This window comes from Bubalus kerabau, chromosome 15, assembly GCF_029407905.1.
Source record: "Bubalus kerabau isolate K-KA32 ecotype Philippines breed swamp buffalo chromosome 15, PCC_UOA_SB_1v2, whole genome shotgun sequence".
In the NCBI taxonomy this organism is placed as follows: domain Eukaryota; kingdom Metazoa; phylum Chordata; class Mammalia; order Artiodactyla; family Bovidae; genus Bubalus; species Bubalus kerabau.
In genome coordinates this window covers 66,357,421-66,375,521 of record NC_073638.1, presented here as the reverse complement: position 1 = coordinate 66,375,521, position 18,101 = coordinate 66,357,421, and the positions used below count along the sequence as shown (strand labels likewise).

At 42.8% G+C, this 18,101-nt stretch overlaps 1 protein-coding gene across 4 annotated transcripts in view; it reads right to left on the bottom strand.

The window, feature by feature from the left end:
• Positions 1-3,116: 3,116 nt before the first annotated feature.
• Positions 3,117-18,101, bottom strand: part of CD44 (CD44 molecule (IN blood group)) — an 88,664-nt gene continuing 73,679 nt past the window's right edge. For all 4 annotated transcript variants that reach the window (XM_055549311.1, XM_055549308.1, XM_055549309.1 and 1 more), the window contains 3 exons: positions 14,650-14,721; positions 12,507-12,585; positions 3,117-4,051 (listed from right to left, as the gene is read on the bottom strand). In XM_055549311.1, the coding sequence (XP_055405286.1) occupies positions 3,847-4,051; positions 12,507-12,585; positions 14,650-14,721 (356 nt within the window). In that variant the 3' untranslated portion in view covers positions 3,117-3,846. The remainder of the gene's footprint in view (positions 4,052-12,506; positions 12,586-14,649; positions 14,722-18,101) is intronic.

Below are 18,101 nucleotides of genomic sequence, written 5' to 3'. Positions count from 1 at the left end.
GGACCACACACTTTTAATGGAAAATTATACTTTCTCCAAAAGAAGAGTTTTAAGTGTTAGAAATTAATTTAATGTTTCTTTTTAGAAAAAAATGAGTGTGAAGCTCTAGTCACCTCATAAACCTTTAGCTTTGTGCATCTGAATTACCCAAACAACCAAATCATCACAGCTCTGCCCCCCTACGCCTCCTACCCCTTTAAATCAGAGGCTCCTGAGTCCATTTCCCTTTTAACCCACTAACCCTTTTAATAGTAGCCTTTTAATATGTTCCAATAAGTGCTTCCAGCTAAGTAATATATATATCATGCTTTCCTCATTATTATTGGTCCATTAAAAAATATACAAAAATCAGAGTTGAGGGTGTGCTGCAAAAAATCAAAGTATTTAACAATGGCCATCATGCATGCATGAACAATGAGATATTCTTGGAAAAATTCAACACAAGTGGTTTATGAAGACATTCCTATCACAAAAGGATGAATGTTATTCTTAAGTACATTTTGCTTTCTAGAGAAATCAGTGATTTCTTTCTCCTACTCCCCTGCTGTGTACTGGTATATTGAGTGAATGGAGGCTATGAATTGATTCTAGTTGTCACGGTCTTGATGTAAAATTTCTTGAGAGGTTCTGCTAGAGAAATCTCTGCCAGGCTAGAATCTGCAAAATATGGATATGAAGGTATCTTTTGCCCCATCTTATTTTTCACCTAATGCTAATTTAAAGGCAGCCCTCGGGAGGCACAAAAGATTTGTAGTTTTTCAGGAAAAATTACACCTGAAGCCCTCAGCTTTGCAAAACTATCAGCTTTGCTGTCCTAAGCTCTGCAAAATAATAAAATGCTGGCCCCTTTCTTTTACAAATAATACTCAGTTTAAGACCCAGCCCAGGCCACCTGGCAAGCTACTGGTAGGAATGGCATGGAGCTACATCCTTATTTCAAGTGGCAGGGGGGTAGATTCTATTCCCTGAGCACAGGCAATGTTGCAGCGGTATTGTATCCTAGGATGAAAGTTTTAGACCTCCCCTTTCCCTTTCTTAAGAACACAGAGGTATAGCCAAGTGAGGGGTGACAACAATTATGAAAGGGAAGATCATATGTAATTCCAAAAGAGAGTAGAAAACAATCTCCTATTTCAGCCTACTTGATGGAAAAATCACTGCAGATGGTGACTGTAGCCATGAAATTAAAAGACGCTTGCTTCTCGGAAGAAAAGCAATGTCAAACCTAGACAGCGTATTAAAAACCAGAGATGTTACTTTGCCAACAAAGGTCTGTCTAGTCAAAGCTATGGTTTTTCTAGTAGTCATGTATGGATGTGAGAGCTGAATCATAAAGAAGGCTGAGTGCTGAGGAATTGATGCTTTTAAACTGTGGTGTTGGAGAAGACTCTTGTGAGTCCCTTGGACTGCAAGGAGATCCAACCAGTCCATCCTAAAGGAATTCAATCCTGAATATTCATTGGAAAGGCTGCTGCTGAAGCTGAATCACCAATACTTTGGCCACCTGATGCAAAGAGCCGACTCTTTAGAAAAGACCCTGATGCTGAGATAGATTGAGGGCAGGAAGAGAAGAGGACGGCAGAGGATGAGATGCTTGGATAGCATCACCGACTAAATGAACATGAGTTTGAGCAAGCTCCAGGAGATGGTGAAGAACAGCGAGGCCCAGCATGCTGCGGTCCATGGGGTCCAAAGAGTCGGACACTACTGAGTTACTGAACAAAATTTCAGCCTACTTGATGGGAATATACAGAAGGGGTGGAAAACCTTCCTGAGCTGTGAGACTTGTATGACTGTCCAGGACCCCAAAGAGAATCTGGGGTAGGTTGAGCTGGGTCTGGCTTCCTTGAATCTGCCCCTGTTGTGGTTTGTTGCATTTAAGTTAAAGAGCCTGCATGAGCCTGTCTGGGTCTGAAGCAGCCCAGAAGAGCTCTGGCTAGTGGGGTACTTGGACAACAGCAGCAGTAACAACAGTGTGGCTTGAAAATAAAAAGAATGCCAGACAGCTAACTATGGAGCTGACTGAGGATATCCCCAGGAGAGAAAGGAAATTTTCAAAGACCAGGATGGGGAGAGGGTTGTGAGCATGGATGGGGAAGAGTCGAGTTTCCGAATGAGCAGAAAGCTGGCAACTCTCCTTTAAATACTGATATACTCTTCAGAATCCACTCTTGGTGTAAGCCCAGCCCTGATTCACATGGGACTGTTTTTTTCCTTTTCTTCCTTCTCCTCCTCCTTCTTCATATTTGGGCTGGGAAACATTGTCAGTTGTAATCAGTGTAGGCAAATTACTTTTTCCGGGGACCTAAGGAAGCAGGTCCCAGTTTATGGAACCCCTTATTTTTATAGATTCAATTTCTTCTATTACCAGCAGCCTTTGGAAGTTTTAGGACCAAGGGAGTCTCCTGAACTTATATATAAAGACTGCTAAAGACTTGCCAAGCAGGAGATAAAGCCATTATTCTCTTATTGGCCATATAACTGCTTATCTGGTGATGAATCCAAAGTGGGAAGCCCTGTAACCTTTTGAGGGATTCTCCAGCCACTTAAGTTAACCCTGAGTAGTAACTGCTTTGAATGGAGACCACTGGCTTGAAAAAACATATACAAACACGGCCATAAAAATCCTCCAACAGGATCTGCACTGCTCGCTGCCCCACTTTCCCTACTTGTGCCAGGCTGTTGGCTACTGTCTGTCCTTCATTTCTATTGGCTTCTCCTTTTATTATAAAAGGTTAGAAGGCACTTCCGTATTGTTTTTGGACACCACCATGGAACATCACAATTGGTAGGTCACGCACATGTAATGTGACTTTTCACCACCTTTCAGGGGAAAGAATAGACAGCCATTAGTACATAAAAGCAGCCGAAGGTCGTCCTCTCACAATTTTGGTTGTAGGACAGGATAGAATGCCTTTGGCACCTCGGAAATAAAACAGTACTGTCTCCCCTGGTCCTCTGTGAGATTTGGGTGAGTGAGCCTGAGCGGGGGCTTTGTGGCTCTGAGATGAAGACTTGCAAGGAGGACCTCCTCGCCTCTTCCTGATGAGCTTTTGGGACCCAGGCTTTGCTGGTTAGGAAACTGAAAGATCACAGCACAAAGGGTTAAGGTGGAAGAAGTACAGGTGTTTATTATGAATCAGCATAAACCCCTTTATGCCTCTGACCAGGTAAGTAACCAAAAAAAAAAAAAAAAAAATTACTGATCAAAGGACCTCCAGGGTTTCATATTTCAAAAACACAGATAAATAGCTTACTATAGATAAATAGCTTCACCGTTTGGGTATTTCCCAGAAGCATCTGAAAATTTTCCAAGGAGTCTGTAGAAGGGGATGTGTAACCAGTACACCCCCACCCCCAACCCCACCAGAAAGAAATGCCCAGGGATTGGGCTGCTGGAAGGGCAATATGGACCCATTCAAATTTCCTCCCAGGTGCCAATCCCTCTTAGCCCTGGGGATGTCCTTAGCAGGGGCCTGTTCCCTGGCGGGTGGGGTGAAGGGGAAGGTTGAGGGTCAGGAAGATGGACGTGTGGCTTTTGTTAGAAGCTGCCCATCACACACCTCAGGGAGGTGAGACGCTTCTCGGTGGGGACTAGAACAGTCCAATTCTTGCTGATTATTAACTGGGCCCTCATTTCAGAAAGCAATGCTGTTTTTATCAACTGGATCTGACTTTAAAAAATGAAACACAAAAAACTCCCAAAAAAGGAATAGAAAATTTTATGCTAAAAAAAAAGATCCCCAATGAAACAATCAGTAGCACATTGCATCTGTGAAGTGTCCCAGCTCCCTGTAATAGTTGTGTCTCCAATGGTGGTTTATTTCCAAGGTCATGAAGTAGGTGTTACACCCCAATCTTCATATCCACATTCTGCAGGTTCCGCGTCTCGTCTGCCGTCATGAACTGGTCTGGGGTCTCTGACGACCCCTTGTTCACCAAATGCACCATCTCCTGAGACTTGCTAGCTTCTCCATTGAGTCCGCTGGGCTTTCTCTCCTCCATGGTTCCATTCCCATTGTTGATCACCAGTTTTTTCTTCTGCCCACACCTAAGAATTGAAAAAAAAATTGTAAGAGAAATGGGTATGATGATTCTGTCCTTGTCACAGTTAATACCACCGTCACTATGGTTTATGATAATCTGAGTATATTTCATCCTACTGACTTTTAACAATCAGCACTTTTCACAGCAAAGTCCTTGACCCAGTAGCCAAAGCATCACTTGCAAACTTGTTAGAAATGCAAATTCTCAGGCCTACCTCAGACATCCCGAATGGACCAGGGTCTGGGACTTAGCAAACCCTCACGGGCTACCTGAAGTGAGTCTGAGAATCAGTGGTCACAGCTATGGGAAGCCAATGCTCACTGTACTCCCCCATCACAGCTAAAGAAATCTTGGGCTCAGAAAATTCCATCACTTGCCCCAGTTTATTCAACAAGTACTAAGAGAATTGGGATTCAAACCCTGGTGTGTCTGACTCCCAAGTTCTAACTCTCCTTCCATCATATCATGTAAGGGAAACATTTGCCTCTGTTCCCTGGCTGTTTCTGCAGGCTTAGATAAACCATCAACGGGATGACTGTAAATCATTCTGATTTGTGTATTCAAGAAAGTCCCGTTACTTCCTCTCCCAGTCAACACTTTGTTGGCGTTGTCAGGGTTATTATTGCAAATACGAAGAAGAATGAGGCAACGCTTTTCTAGAAGTATAGTGTTACTGTTAGTTGCTCAGTCATGTCGGACTCTTTACGACTCCATGGACTCTAGCCCAACAGGCTCCTCTGTCCATGGATTTCTCCAGGCAAGAATGCTGGAGTGGGTTGCCATTCCCTTCTCCAAGGGATCTTCCCAACCCAGGGATTGAACCCTGCATTGCAGGCAGATTCTTTACCATCTGAGCCACCAGGGAAGATATAAGGCCACACTGATTTTTCCCTTATCCTTGGTTAATTGCCATGTAACCTTAGATATGGGAAGTTTAACTATATAGGACAAGTCGTTCACTATTTAAGATTTCTCAATAACATTACTCAAATGCAGAAGGTCTTCTATAGAACAGCATGACCTTGATCTTGTTGCTGGGTCAGGGCATTGCCTTACCCCCGCCCCAGCCTGAAGCAATGCTTCCTCTTTCCTGTAACATGATCACTGCCACACATCAAGAAGTCAGATGCTGCTTAAACAAAAGCAAAGGTGCAAACCCTCACAACTACAAGTAGAGTGGGAGTGAGCGGAAATGTGCATTTATTGGACACTTCCTGAATGTCAGGCACTTTACATGTAATTTCATGTAATCTTTACAATAATCTCACAAAGCAGCTGTTATTCCCATTATACAGCAATGGAAACTGAGGCTCAGGGAGGTTTAGTAACTAGCTTGAGGTCACACAGCCACTAAGAGGGACAGAGTCAATATTCAAATGTAGGCTTTTATGACCAAAAGTCTGGGCTCTGCCGCCCTTGCTTTATTCACGCTGCTAACCATCTGGAGATCTGGAACAAGTATGAAGTCGGAATTGTTCACTTTGCCGCTGGATATTTGGAGTTGTAGAGACAAAGCTTCTATTATTCATGATTGTGGGCCATTCCCTCTGGAACTGCCAAGGCCATAAACTTTAATCACTTGTTTGGGGAAGTGGAAATTATACCTCCTGAATATGAGGTTGATCCTGTATCCTCTGGCATGACTCTTGATGAGGGCAGGAGGAAGGCCACTTGACCTCTGCTGGTCCATGGGGCTGGGCATACGGATGCAATCCACATAGACAAGAGCAGGGGCTTGGGAGGCCTGGCTTGAGGGCCTTACCACTGTGTGACCTCGGGCAACTCACTTAACTTATCTGAGCCTCAGCTTTCTTATCTGCAACACCAGACTGTTAATAGCATCAGCGTCACAAGACTGTGGAAATTCCTTGAAACAGAGGCTGGCACTGGATACGTGAGTTTACCACCATTTTACCTGTTGCCTTTCTGAACAAGGTAGAGTAAGGCAATCGAGGCCTTGGATAAGCACTTACAACGGTATTGGAAACACAGTGAATGTTCAAGAAGCACTTGCTGTAATTGTTAGTGTGACCAGAGCCATGTTAAATGTTTGGTTTGTTTCTTCTGCTACCTCCACTCCCCTTGGTATATTTACGATGAAGATGTTGTAAAAGGCCAAAGGTGGGGGCTGCTTGTGTTTTTTTCAGATTACCAAGGGTTATCTCATTTGTCTTTGCTTTTGTAGTTTTTTGTTTAAATTTAATTTTTTTGTAGTACAGTTGATTTACAATGCTGTGTGACTTTCTGCTGTACAGCAAAGTGATTCAGTTATACACGTTCATGGGTACTAAGTCACTCCAGTCCTCTCTGACTCTTCAACCCCATGGACTGTAGCCCACCAGGCTCCTCGGCCCATGGGATTTTCCAGGCAAGAAAACTGGAGTGGGCTGCCATGCCCTCCTCCGGAGACCTTCCCAACCCACAGACTGAACCTGCATCGCTTACATCTACCTGCCTTGGCAGGTGGATTCTTTACGCCTAGCCCCACCTGGAAAACCCTCAGTTATACACACACCACCCTTATGGCAGAATGTGAAGAAGAACTAGAGAGCCTCTTAATGAAAGTGAAAAAGGAGAGTGAAAAAGTTGGCTTAAAGCTTAACATTCAGAAAACAAAGATCATGGTATCTGGTCCCATCGCTTCATGACAAATGGAGAAACAGTGGCAGACTTTATTTTTTTGGGCTCCAAAATCACTGCAGATGGTGCCTGCAGCCATGAAATTAAAAGACGCTTACTCCTCGGAAGAAAAGTTATGACCAACCTTGTGAAGTCATTTGTCAGTCATGTCGGGCTTTTTGTGACCCCATGGACTGTAGCCCATCACGCTCCTCTGTCCATGGGATTTTCCAGGCAAGAGTACTGGAGTGGGTTGCCATTTCCTTCTCCAGAGGATCTTCCCAACTCAGGGAAGATAACCAACCTAGATAGCACATTAAAAAGCAGAGACATTACTTTGCCAACAAAGGTCCATCTAGTTAAGGCTATGGTTTTTTCCAGTGGTCATTATGGATGTGAGAGTTGGACTATAAAGAAAGCTGAGCACCAAAGAATTGATGCTTTTGAACTGTGGTGTTGGAGAAGACTCTTGAGAGTCCCTTGGACTGCAAGGAGATTCAACCAGTCCATTCTGAAGGAGATCAGCCCTGGGATTTCTTTGGAGGGAATGATGCTGAAGCTGAAACTCCAACACTTTGGCCTCCTGATGCAAAGAACTGACTCGTTTGAAAAGACCCTGATGCTAGGAAAGATTGAAGGGGGGAGGAGAAGGGGACGACAGAGGATGAGATGGTTGGATGGCATCACCAACTCAATGGACATGAGTTTGAGTGAACTCTGGGAGTTGGTGATGAACAGGGAGGCCTGGGGTGCTACAGTCCATGGGGCTGCAGAGTTGGACACGACTGAGTGACTGAACTACTGAACTGAACTGATACATACATACATATATTCTTTTTCATGTTCTTTCCTATTATGATTTATCACAGGATATTTAATATAGTTGCCTATGCTATAAAGTAGGACCTTGTCATTTATCCATGTTATATATAATATGGGGTTGGCCAAAAAGTTTGTTTGTTTTTCCCATAACATCTTACAGAAAAGCCCGAATGACCTTTGTGGCCAACCCAATAGTTTGTATCAGATGGTCTTTGGAGAAAAGGTATCTTATTAAAGTAATTTCCATTCATCCACCAAACGGGTACTTGAGAAGTTGGATGAAACAGTGCGGGAAAGTGATTTATAATCATAAGATAAATGTTTGTGCAAGGGGCTGAGGTGGGGATTAACGTTATTACCCTAAATGAAGCTGATTTTGAAAGTGGGTAACATTAGACCTGCAGGGTGGAGGAATGTTGTGCTTGGATTTGGTCCTGCCCCCATTTCCCTCTGGATTTATGTGTCTCTGTTTTTTGTCTGAGTTCTTTTAGGAGGGCAGGGTGATGCTCATAAATAACTCAGCCCAATATTTGGTGCTCTGGGCAATTCATAAGTACTTTTAAAAAGCAAGCTCTCATTTTTTTCTTTCTTATTAGTTACAGGAATTTAAAAAGAAACATTAGAGCTGAAGGGACTTCAGAGGTGATCCAGCTTATCTCTTTTCTGAGTCCAAGAAGTCAAGCATATCACCCAAAGCTACCCCGCTAGTTATGGCAGGAACTACAGTCTAATATTTACAACTTAGACTTTTTGACTCTAAAGGTCAGAGATCTTTACTGAACCACATCTTGCCTGTATCTCCTTTCCTCTTCAATCTCAGGCATCAGCTGAGGACGCAAGTAACCTCACAACGAGGAAGCTGTCAGTCTGAAGCCTGGCCAGGAGTGGGTGGGCAGGCAGTGTGGGGTTTAGAAGCCAGGAAATATATTCTTTAGGGCATGGAGGAGTTTATCTTAAAAGTTAAGGGGTAAGGTAACTTAACAACTGATCTTGGGACTTCCCTGGTGGTCCAGTGGTTGGGACTCTGAGCTTCCAAAGCAGGGGTTGCAGGTACAATCCCTGGTTGGGGAACTAAGATCCCACATGTTGTTGTTTATTCGGTCAGTCGTGTCCAACTCTTTGTGACCCTGTGGACTGTAGTCCCCCAGGCTCCTCTGCTCACGGAATTTCCCAAGCAATAATACTGGAGTAGGTTGCCATTTCCAACTCCAGGGGATCTTCCCAACCCAGGAATCGAACCTGTGTTTTCAGTTTGGCAGGCGGATTCTTTACCACTGAGCCAACCAGGAAGCAAGATCCCACGTGCCATGGCCAAAAAGATAAAAATAAATAAATAATTCTATATGTAAACATCTGTATTAAGTTCATACTGATGTCATCAGTTCTAATCCATTACTACAGGGATCATTCTGGCCTCCTCCCCTTCCTTAAAAACAACATCAATGGCAAAAAAAAAAAAAAAAAAAAAAAACAGAAAACAAGACTGATCTTATGTCTCATCTACCTGACAGTCCCGAAAGACATTTAGAGATCTATTTTGCAGCGTGTTGGAGCTTTGCTTTTCCATCCAGTAGATACCAGCCATAGGATATAAACTAATTCAAATGAAATAAAATCAAAAATTCACTTCTTAAGTTGAACTAGCCACATTATGAGCCTCAGCAGCCGTAAGTGGTTAATGGTTGTATATAAGCAAAAACGTGGAACACTTTTGCCATCCCAGAAAGTTCTACCGGACAGCTCTGTTGTAGAGGGCAGAAGGAGTTTGGGTGAGCTTAGATTAGAGTGAACTAGGCTGCAGCTTAAAAGAAGGAAGACATTTCTAAGTCATGGGGATTTACGGAGGGGACACACCAGGCTGAGGGGGCATGACTGCCCTCTGGGGTGTACATTATTCCCATGACTGCAAGCAGGCAAAGGCCTTTTCTGCACAATCGCTACAGAAACATTCCTTAATCACTTCTCTTCTGTGAAGCTTTCTCTCTCCTCTTCACACAAATCCAATAAATTCTTTAAGGAGAAAGGCATCTAACTTCCTCTCTTCAGTCTCATCCAATATCTACCGATCCAACTGGTTCCTAAAAGAGCTGTCAGCTCTTACAGAGAGTGAACACAGTTCTGATTTCCACCGGAAAGGTGCAATTCAAGGACTCTGGTTATAAAAAGAACAGCAGGAAAGGTAATAATGTGGGCTATGATGGGGACTGGGAAAGCGAGAGAAATTACAGGACCCCTAAATCGGCATCTTTAAGACGATGGAACTCACAGATCACTCCTTCATGGAAGCCCATGTTTAACTCTTCAACCTCAACTTCAGTAGTTAATGATTTTCCACTTCTATCTTTTAACCCTAACTCATATAACACGGCCTGGCCCAGGGCATGTTGGCAATAAACAGTAGCTGACTCAAAGTGAACAGGCCAATGCTGCCATAAAACCTCAAGATTTTTGCAGAGATGGCATGGTACCCTTTTTGTTTTCATCTCTTCCTCCTCTGTAGTACTGACGTCACAGCCGCCCCTCAAAAGACACTTGCTGAATAAGTGAATGCCTGGTATAGGCCTCTTATTTTCAAACAGACTTTCTTTGATGAAAATAGGATTCTGTATCCCTCTAGAATACCACACTCCAAGTAGAAAGGCCTCTGCCTTTTGAGAGGATTAGAAATGGGCTGCTGGCTTTAGAATCACAGTGTATATCCCAGGGCCTCTGCAGCCATTAATCAGTCTTTAGCTCTGTGGCAAATCTGTTTTCGATTATCAAATCAGGACATGGTAATTCAGAGCATCCGAGCAGCTACTCTCCCGGTGAGACGCTTGCTCTACCGGATCCTATGTGTCCCTGTTTGCCCGTTGCCAGAGTGACCACTGGTATTGGGAGGAGGGAGTGGGGAAGCAAGGGGGTCTGCTTATGCTGCTGACATGATGGGAAGTGACACATGAGCTAACCAGTCACACTGCAGGGACTCCAGCTGCTCGGGGGACAGCTGAGACACTTCTCTGAGTTCTCCCCCACGTTGAGAGCATCTGAGGCCAACGTTTCTATGGCGACATGTACAGAGCTTATAGGCTGTATATGTGAGCAGAAGTGGTACATATTAGGGCCTGGAATAAAAGGACTGATTTCCAACAATAGGAAACTCATATTTAATTGAACAAAAGTCATCTACGAAAAAAGCACAGAGGCTGAAGGAAAGTATAAAGACTCTTTGTAAGGGCTCCCTAAGTCATATTATTTAAATTCAACTAAAAAAAGTCTCTTTCCATTTAGTCATGGGAGATTTTTAGGAGGTCTTTCAGATTTCTTTTCCTAGTTTTTGTTCCTTATGCAATTGGCTAAATTTCTTTTTGTTTTACAGATAGCAAAACATCTATTTAACTTTAAAAGCACTTTCATTAACTTGTATGAATATAAAAGGACATTATTTGATTTCCTCCAAAAAGGAAAAATACTGCATGAGCCATAAATGGCAATGGAATTAGCTGTTCCTTGGCTTTCCAAAAGCAAACAAGAAAGATTCTAGAATTTTCTCCAGGTCTTTTCCCAAATGTAGGGGGGATTTTCTGACCTGTTTGATGATCTAATGAAACAATAAATGTGGCCCACTTGGAAATAAGATTCTTTTTTGCTTTATAAGAAGAAACCTAAAGGGACATTTACAAAAAGTTTGATGTTCCTCTGCATTTTTTTTGGAGAAAAATTGTGCATCCTTGAGTATCTTGAAATTTAGAGCTATATTTCTAGAGTACTCCTGTGAAAGTTCATTTTCTCTGATGCTAGAATTACTGTTTTCCTTTGCTTAATTTTAAAGGCAGCGTTATTTCTAGAGGCTGGTCACAGCTCAATCAGGTATATGCAGGTATATCATTCCAAAACAACAGGCCTTGGTTGAGGAAGGGAGAGAAGAGATGTCTGATGATATGAAAACAACCCACATGCCAGTTCTAGAGAGGTGACTGTCTTTTTTCAGACTTTCCATGGAAAGTCTCAGGGAACTCTTCTTAGGCCATAACCTGAATCCTTTTGCTGACAGCTTTCAGAAAGCAGAAAATAGTGTCATTACAAAAAACCCCACAAAATCACAAACCCAATGCCTGCTTTACGTAAGGGTTCTAGAGGTTTCTAGGGGCCTCAGACAGGCTAAAGGGCCAATCCTTGAATCTCTATACAGCATTTTTGGGCACTGTGAAGACACTTGATAAATATTTGTTCAATGAATCAAAGTGAAAGTGTTAGTCTCTGAGTCCTGTTTGACTCTTTGTGACCAGATGGATTGTAACCCACCAGACTCCTCTATCCATGGGACTTTCCCAGTAAGAATAGTGGAGTGAGTTGCCATGCCCTCCTTCAGGGGATCTTCCGGACCCAGGGATTGAACCCAGGTCTCCTGCATTGCAGGCAGACTCTTCACCATCTCAGCCACCAGGGAAGCCCAATGAATCAATGAATGAATATACTATTTCATGTCTTACTGGTGAGATATCGCACAACTCTCATCACATACCCCAAATTAAGACCCACAAAAGACCCATTTAAAAGCACATGTCCAAAGAATCACAGTCTCCCTTCTCTAAAGAATATACCAGAGCAGAGCTTCTTAAACTGTACTGTCCACATGAGTCCCTGGGGTCTTATCAAAACACAGACTCTGATACAGGGGGCTGGGGTAGGGCTTGAGATGTAGCATTTCTGACAAGCTTCCAGGGTGCAGAGGCTGCTGGTTGCAGGGGCTACACTCTGAGTAGCAAGGACATATTGCCTATGGTTTTTTGTTTGTTTTTTTTTTTTTTTGATTGAAGTATAGTTGACTCACAATATTCTATTAGTCTCACAAATACAACATAGTAATTCAACATTTCTATAGATTTCACTCCATATAAAATTAATACAAAATACTGGCTATATTCCCTGTGTTGTGCAATGTATCCTTGTGGCTCGTATTTTACACTTAGTAGGTTTACAGCCTAAGTTTAAATGATGCCCTTTCAAAGTTAAGGCCCCGAGGAGCATCACCTTACCTTCTCCTACTGTTAACAGCAATGCAAACCGCGAGAATCAAAGCCAAGGCCAGGAGAGATGCCAAGATGATCAGCCATTCTGGTGGGAAGCCAAAGACATGCATGAGCTTGGGGAATGCACTTTATAAACTGACCTGGTCCAAACAAGAGCTAAAGTCAGCTCTACACATGGGTCCAACCAAAGGTCTAGCCAGCAGCCAGCTAATAGTAGAAGAACCATTTTGCTATAGGTCTTTGTCTAACAGGCCTGTTTATCATACCTTATGATCAGTCAAGATTTCCAAGTTGCCCCAGGAGAAACACATTTCCAAAAAGCATAGAATGAACTGTAAAACCTGTAGAAGCCTTTAGTGCAATATCATTAAATAAATTTAAAGAATGTTCCTTAAAAGTATCATTCCTTTTCTATGTGAGAGCATTCACATTACATTTTATTAAGGAACAAAAATGGAGGTCAAATACTCGTGGGTGGCAGAAATGACATCCCTGTGGAGAGGTCAGGAGGGTCATTTGGCAAAATTTGCCAAAATCCTTCAAAATGTACAGCCTTTGATCCATCAGTTATATTTCTAAGGATACAGGACCTCAGACTTGGCTATAAAGATGTTTCTTACTGTGCTATTTATAAAAGTTGGAAACCATCTACTATTCAGCAATAAGGGATTGGTTAAACGAATTAGGGTCCATTCATTGTACTATGTACTAAGGTACAGAGGAAGACTATTGAATGACATTGAAAAGCTGTGACCAGCCAGTTGGGAATGAGTTTACTAAACAGTGTGTCAAATTACATGTTTGTATAGAAATCAGATAGAAAAATAACAGAAAAGACACACATGAAAATGATTACCATGGTACTCTGGATGGTGAGGTAGATAACAAGGGAATTATATTTTTACCCTTTTGTTCAGCAGTATTTTCGAAAATGCCTCCAATAATTAGTGTATCACTTGTAAACCAATAAAATGTTACATACATGTTTTTAAAACCAAGCTGTAGTAGGATTAAAATATAACTTGACAATCTGAATAAATTCAATAGCAAAGTAGATTGTATATCCATGCAATGAACTGAAGCTGAAGGAACAAGAAAGACGGGAAGTCATTCACTGGCTATTCTTCCTGGAGAATCTTCATTTTCCTCTGATTTCCTGCTCGATACTGCCTCAGCCTGACCCCTCCCTGGTTAGATGAGTTTGGGAAGGGAGGTTGAGTCAGGAGATGTGGAGGCTGACAGAAAGGTATCCTTTCTGTTCTTTCCCCATGGGTCTAGCCCTAAGATGCTCCACACTCACTCTCACTAGAGCTGGGGAAAATCCTGCTGCCTGATTATAGCAACTGCATCCCATCCACCCCCTCAGTCCACTCCTCCGACTCTACATGCTCTGCTCAGGTAAGTCAAGGCAAGGGGACATAGGCCACACCACACTCTTCCCTCTTCCTAAGGGAGGCTCAGCTTGAGATCTCTGTAGAGCGTAGAATTAAAAGAATAATTTACAAGCCTAGGAAAAACTTTCCTTAATTGTAATCCCACTTTACAAATGTCCAGGTTGGAGCCTAAGTCAAAGAAAGCATTTGCCTCAAATGCCTTAAATCTTGATGCTCAAGGGAGCCAGGTGGCCCAGCCCTCTCATCATATTCTGAAACTTTCTTCTCTCTGAATCAGTAAAGATGGTCCCTCATGAAAAAGTAGTTTGGGGACCAGAAGAATATTCCTACTCCACCCAACACACATGACTCTTGTATTTCCCCATCGTCTGCAATGTGAGGAGAAAGTTACACATCCACCCTCAAACCCGGAAATATAGAGGGAACTGGCCTCAAGTTCCTGTCCCCTGGGACAGGACGATCACTCACTTGGGGAGGGAGCTTTAGTAACTAACAAGGCACTTCTTTGGGACAGACCAGGGACAGGTCCGAACATGAGCTCAGCCAATCTATGGGACCAAAGCAGAAGGAAAGGTTTCATTCTTTCTCAAGAGGCTGTGGTACGGTCATTCACCCTTTAGCTCACAAAGAGGAGCCATCAGGTTCAAGGGGAGACATGTAGGAGAATGTGCTTTCCAACTGGTCTATTCTTCCCTTCTATGACATTCAGAGAGACCTGCTTTTAGCATTTTTTTGCTTCACAGCTCAAAACTCACCTGGAATTTGAGGTTTCCGCATAGGACCTGAGGTTGTGTTTGCCCCATGTTCTTCACTCCCACTTGAGTGTCCTAAAGAGAAAAAACATCTCTCAACAAAGTCTGGAACGTGTAACCAGGAGTTTCTTACCGAGCAACACATAAGGCCAAGCTCTACACGCTACATCACTGCAAAGCTATAGATCCAACCCACAGATATCCATCTTGTGTTGTATGAAAGAAACATCCCTCCAGAAAAGCTCAGTTTGATTAAGGATAAGCTTTAGAAATGTTGTTTTTCAACAAGAGTATGAGAATTTTCAGCAGTACTACTATGCAGTGTTTAAGAGGCTATAAATAAATCAAGATAGCCCTGGATTCAAGTCCTACCTCTGTCTCTCCCCAGTAATATCTGCTGGGACAAGTCTCAGCAGATCCCTCGCCAGGTCTGTTTTCTCACTCATAAGATGGGGGTAATAATAGAATCTGCTTCGTCATCATTTTACAGAGGTTTAAAGAGGTGAACAAGAATGGTAATTGTGTGCAGTTGCTGTAATAGGGAAGAACCTTTGTTTATATTACCAGCTAATCATTAAAGAAATGCTATCTATAAGCTTAAATTATACATAGTGGCCCATCTCTGGGAACCCTGCCTTCCAGGGAATGAGCATTAAGCTAAAATATCTTGGTCTAGTCCATAGGAAGCATCCTGACAAGCCCCACCTGTGAATGACTGTAGGCAGGAAGAAATTAACAAGCCTGATGGGAACCAGGAAAAGTTTGATTTCACTTCTGTCCCTGTTAGTATAAAAGAAGCCTGAATTCTAACTCAAGCAAGATGGTTCTTTGGGACACCAGTCCACCACTTTGTCTGCTGGCTTTCTGAATAAAGTCACTAATCCTGGCTCCAACAACTCATCTCTCGATTTATCAGCCTGTTGTATAGCAAGCAGTACAATCTTGCACTCAGTAACATTACCATTCTCTATTTTTAATTTAAGACCTTGCTACCCTAGACCAGCAACATCACCATGGGAGCTTGCTGGTAATACACAGCCTCAGGTTTCATCCCAAACCTCAGAATCTTCATTTTAACAAGATCCCCAGGGGATTCAAATGCTTCAGGTAGTTCAAAGCAAATCTAAAAATTACGTCCAACATCTTCAATAGTCATAAATATTAAAAAAAAAAAAAAGGATTCAGGGTAGGGTGGGGTGGGCAATGTCCCCTTCTCTTTGTGAAAAATCACCCTAAGGAGAGCGCCTGCTAATATGTCTATATTCCCAAAACATGCACTTCTTAGAAGACAACATTCTCTGCTGCTACAAAATCAAATAAGGAGACAAAGAATCCAAACTGGAAGGAAGCAGGAAGAATCACAAGATAAAGAATTCACAAATCAGAACAGGAGGTTCATCACAATGAGGGAGGAATCATGTTTTAAATGAAACTTCTAAGGCATTGTGTGAAGAGACTCACCCAAATGAAAGCTTTGGTGTATGTGTGTGTGTGTGTGTGTGTTCTGCTTCCTCCACTGTTTCAAAACAAAATGTGAAAAATTCCTACTAAAATAAACTCTTTCCCCCTACCCAATGGGAACCCACTGCAGAATCCTGAAGGGTTCCCAGGGAAGGAAAAAAAAAATAGGAAGTCTGTTTGGCTAATCGATGAATGAAGATGTTGTTGTTGTTGTTGGTCAGTTGCTCAGTCGTGTCCGACTCTTTGTGACCCCATGAAGATGGGCAGAACTTAAATAGCCTTTTCTCAGAGTCAAATTTCTGACTGTACATGGTGAACTCTGAAATTTTGATGGCTGTGATTATTTTGAGTAGAATGTCTCCTGTTTATGCAATTCAATGTACTAGTTAAACTCAAAATGGAGCAAAACAAATTCTACTGGACATCTGGCTGTTTCAGCAGGCCACTTTGATAGTGTCTATCTGTCAATCAGAAGGAATCCAAGGGGCTTCCTCTAGCTGCCTCCCAGAGGCCTTGGTCATTATTGGCAGGTGTTTGCCTGAACAGGTCATGGGATACTAGCCGTCTAAACTAGAGATCTTTGCCTTGATAACCACCTAAGAGGTAAACCACTCTCGCTGGTCTGTCTCTGACTCACAGCAGCCTTTGATATTTGAAAGGGAGGCCATCAATGGGTCATCATCTCTTTATTTTGATTTTCATAAAATGCGCTCCCAGAAAGGAAAGATCTGGGTGTGTGTACAACCGATGAAACCTTCCATTTGAACAATGCACACCTGCTCAGGAGGCAAACATAAGAGACTAACCCCTGCCCACCTGATTCTTACTTCAAGAAAGAGCTGGAGAAGACAAATGAGACCCAGTAGGCCTGGTCTTGCACCCTAGGGCTCTGCGAATCCAGCCGGGCTAGGGCTGGTTGGGGAAGTAAGTAGTGCAAAGAGGGATGCTTGACAATGCAGTTGGGAGGTGAGATCCAATCTGAGACACGTGCACAGATGGCTCGCACTGTGAGGAAAAAGTCTAAACAGTGCTTCTCAAACTTGAAAGTACATACAAACTGCATAGTGAGGGCAGGGCGGGGTAGGCCTGGATAAAATGCAGTTCTTGATTCAGTGGTCTGGGGAGTCCGCATTTCCAGCCAGCTCTTAGGTGATGTCCCTGCCACTGGTCCAGGGACCATGCTTGGAGTGGCTGAAATCACTTGATTTTAAACAGCATCCCCCCAAAAAAACCCCAAAACTAAAGAGCACCTCCTTATAGTAATACCTCCATATAATTTTCAAAACACTTTCATATTTTTAATACAGCATGCTCTTCACAAGAGCTCTAGGAGGTAACAGAGGCCTGTGTCCTGATCTCCTTTTTTACTAACAAATTGAAACTGGAAAAGGTTAAATGCCCCACCCAAGGCCCCCAGAAAGCCTGGGACTTCTGTCTTTATTTTAGAAGCATTTCTACTGGGCCCCTACATCCCTGTGCTCTTACAGGATAGGTTATTACTGAAGCCACTATGTAAATATCCATTTCAATATTTGCTTTAAGTGTGTGAGCCTTCAAGCTTAGAGTCAACCCTACTCCCAGCTGGGAAGGAAGGGAAGGACAACAGTTCATATGGGGTTACTTGGCTGACATGGGGTCACCTGGGCTGGCAATAATCAGGGAGACCACAGTGAGACAGCACGGCAGAACCTTTCAGGAGCAACATTAGTGATCACAAGTCAACCTGCCTCATGGCAGACTTTTGCTGCCTGGAGTGATTTTTCTAGAGGCGTGATCATTACAGTAATTATGGCAGTAATGATGGTCACTACAGGGTATTTCTCCAGATCATGCTTCTGAGAGGCAACACAAGATCCCTGGGCTTAAAACCTGGCTTCACCATTCTACTCTACCAAGTCAACTCAGCCAAGTTGCTTAGCCTCTCTAAGCCTTAGTTTCCTCATTTGTAATACTAGGATAATACAATTACTGACATAATTAAATGAGAATATAAA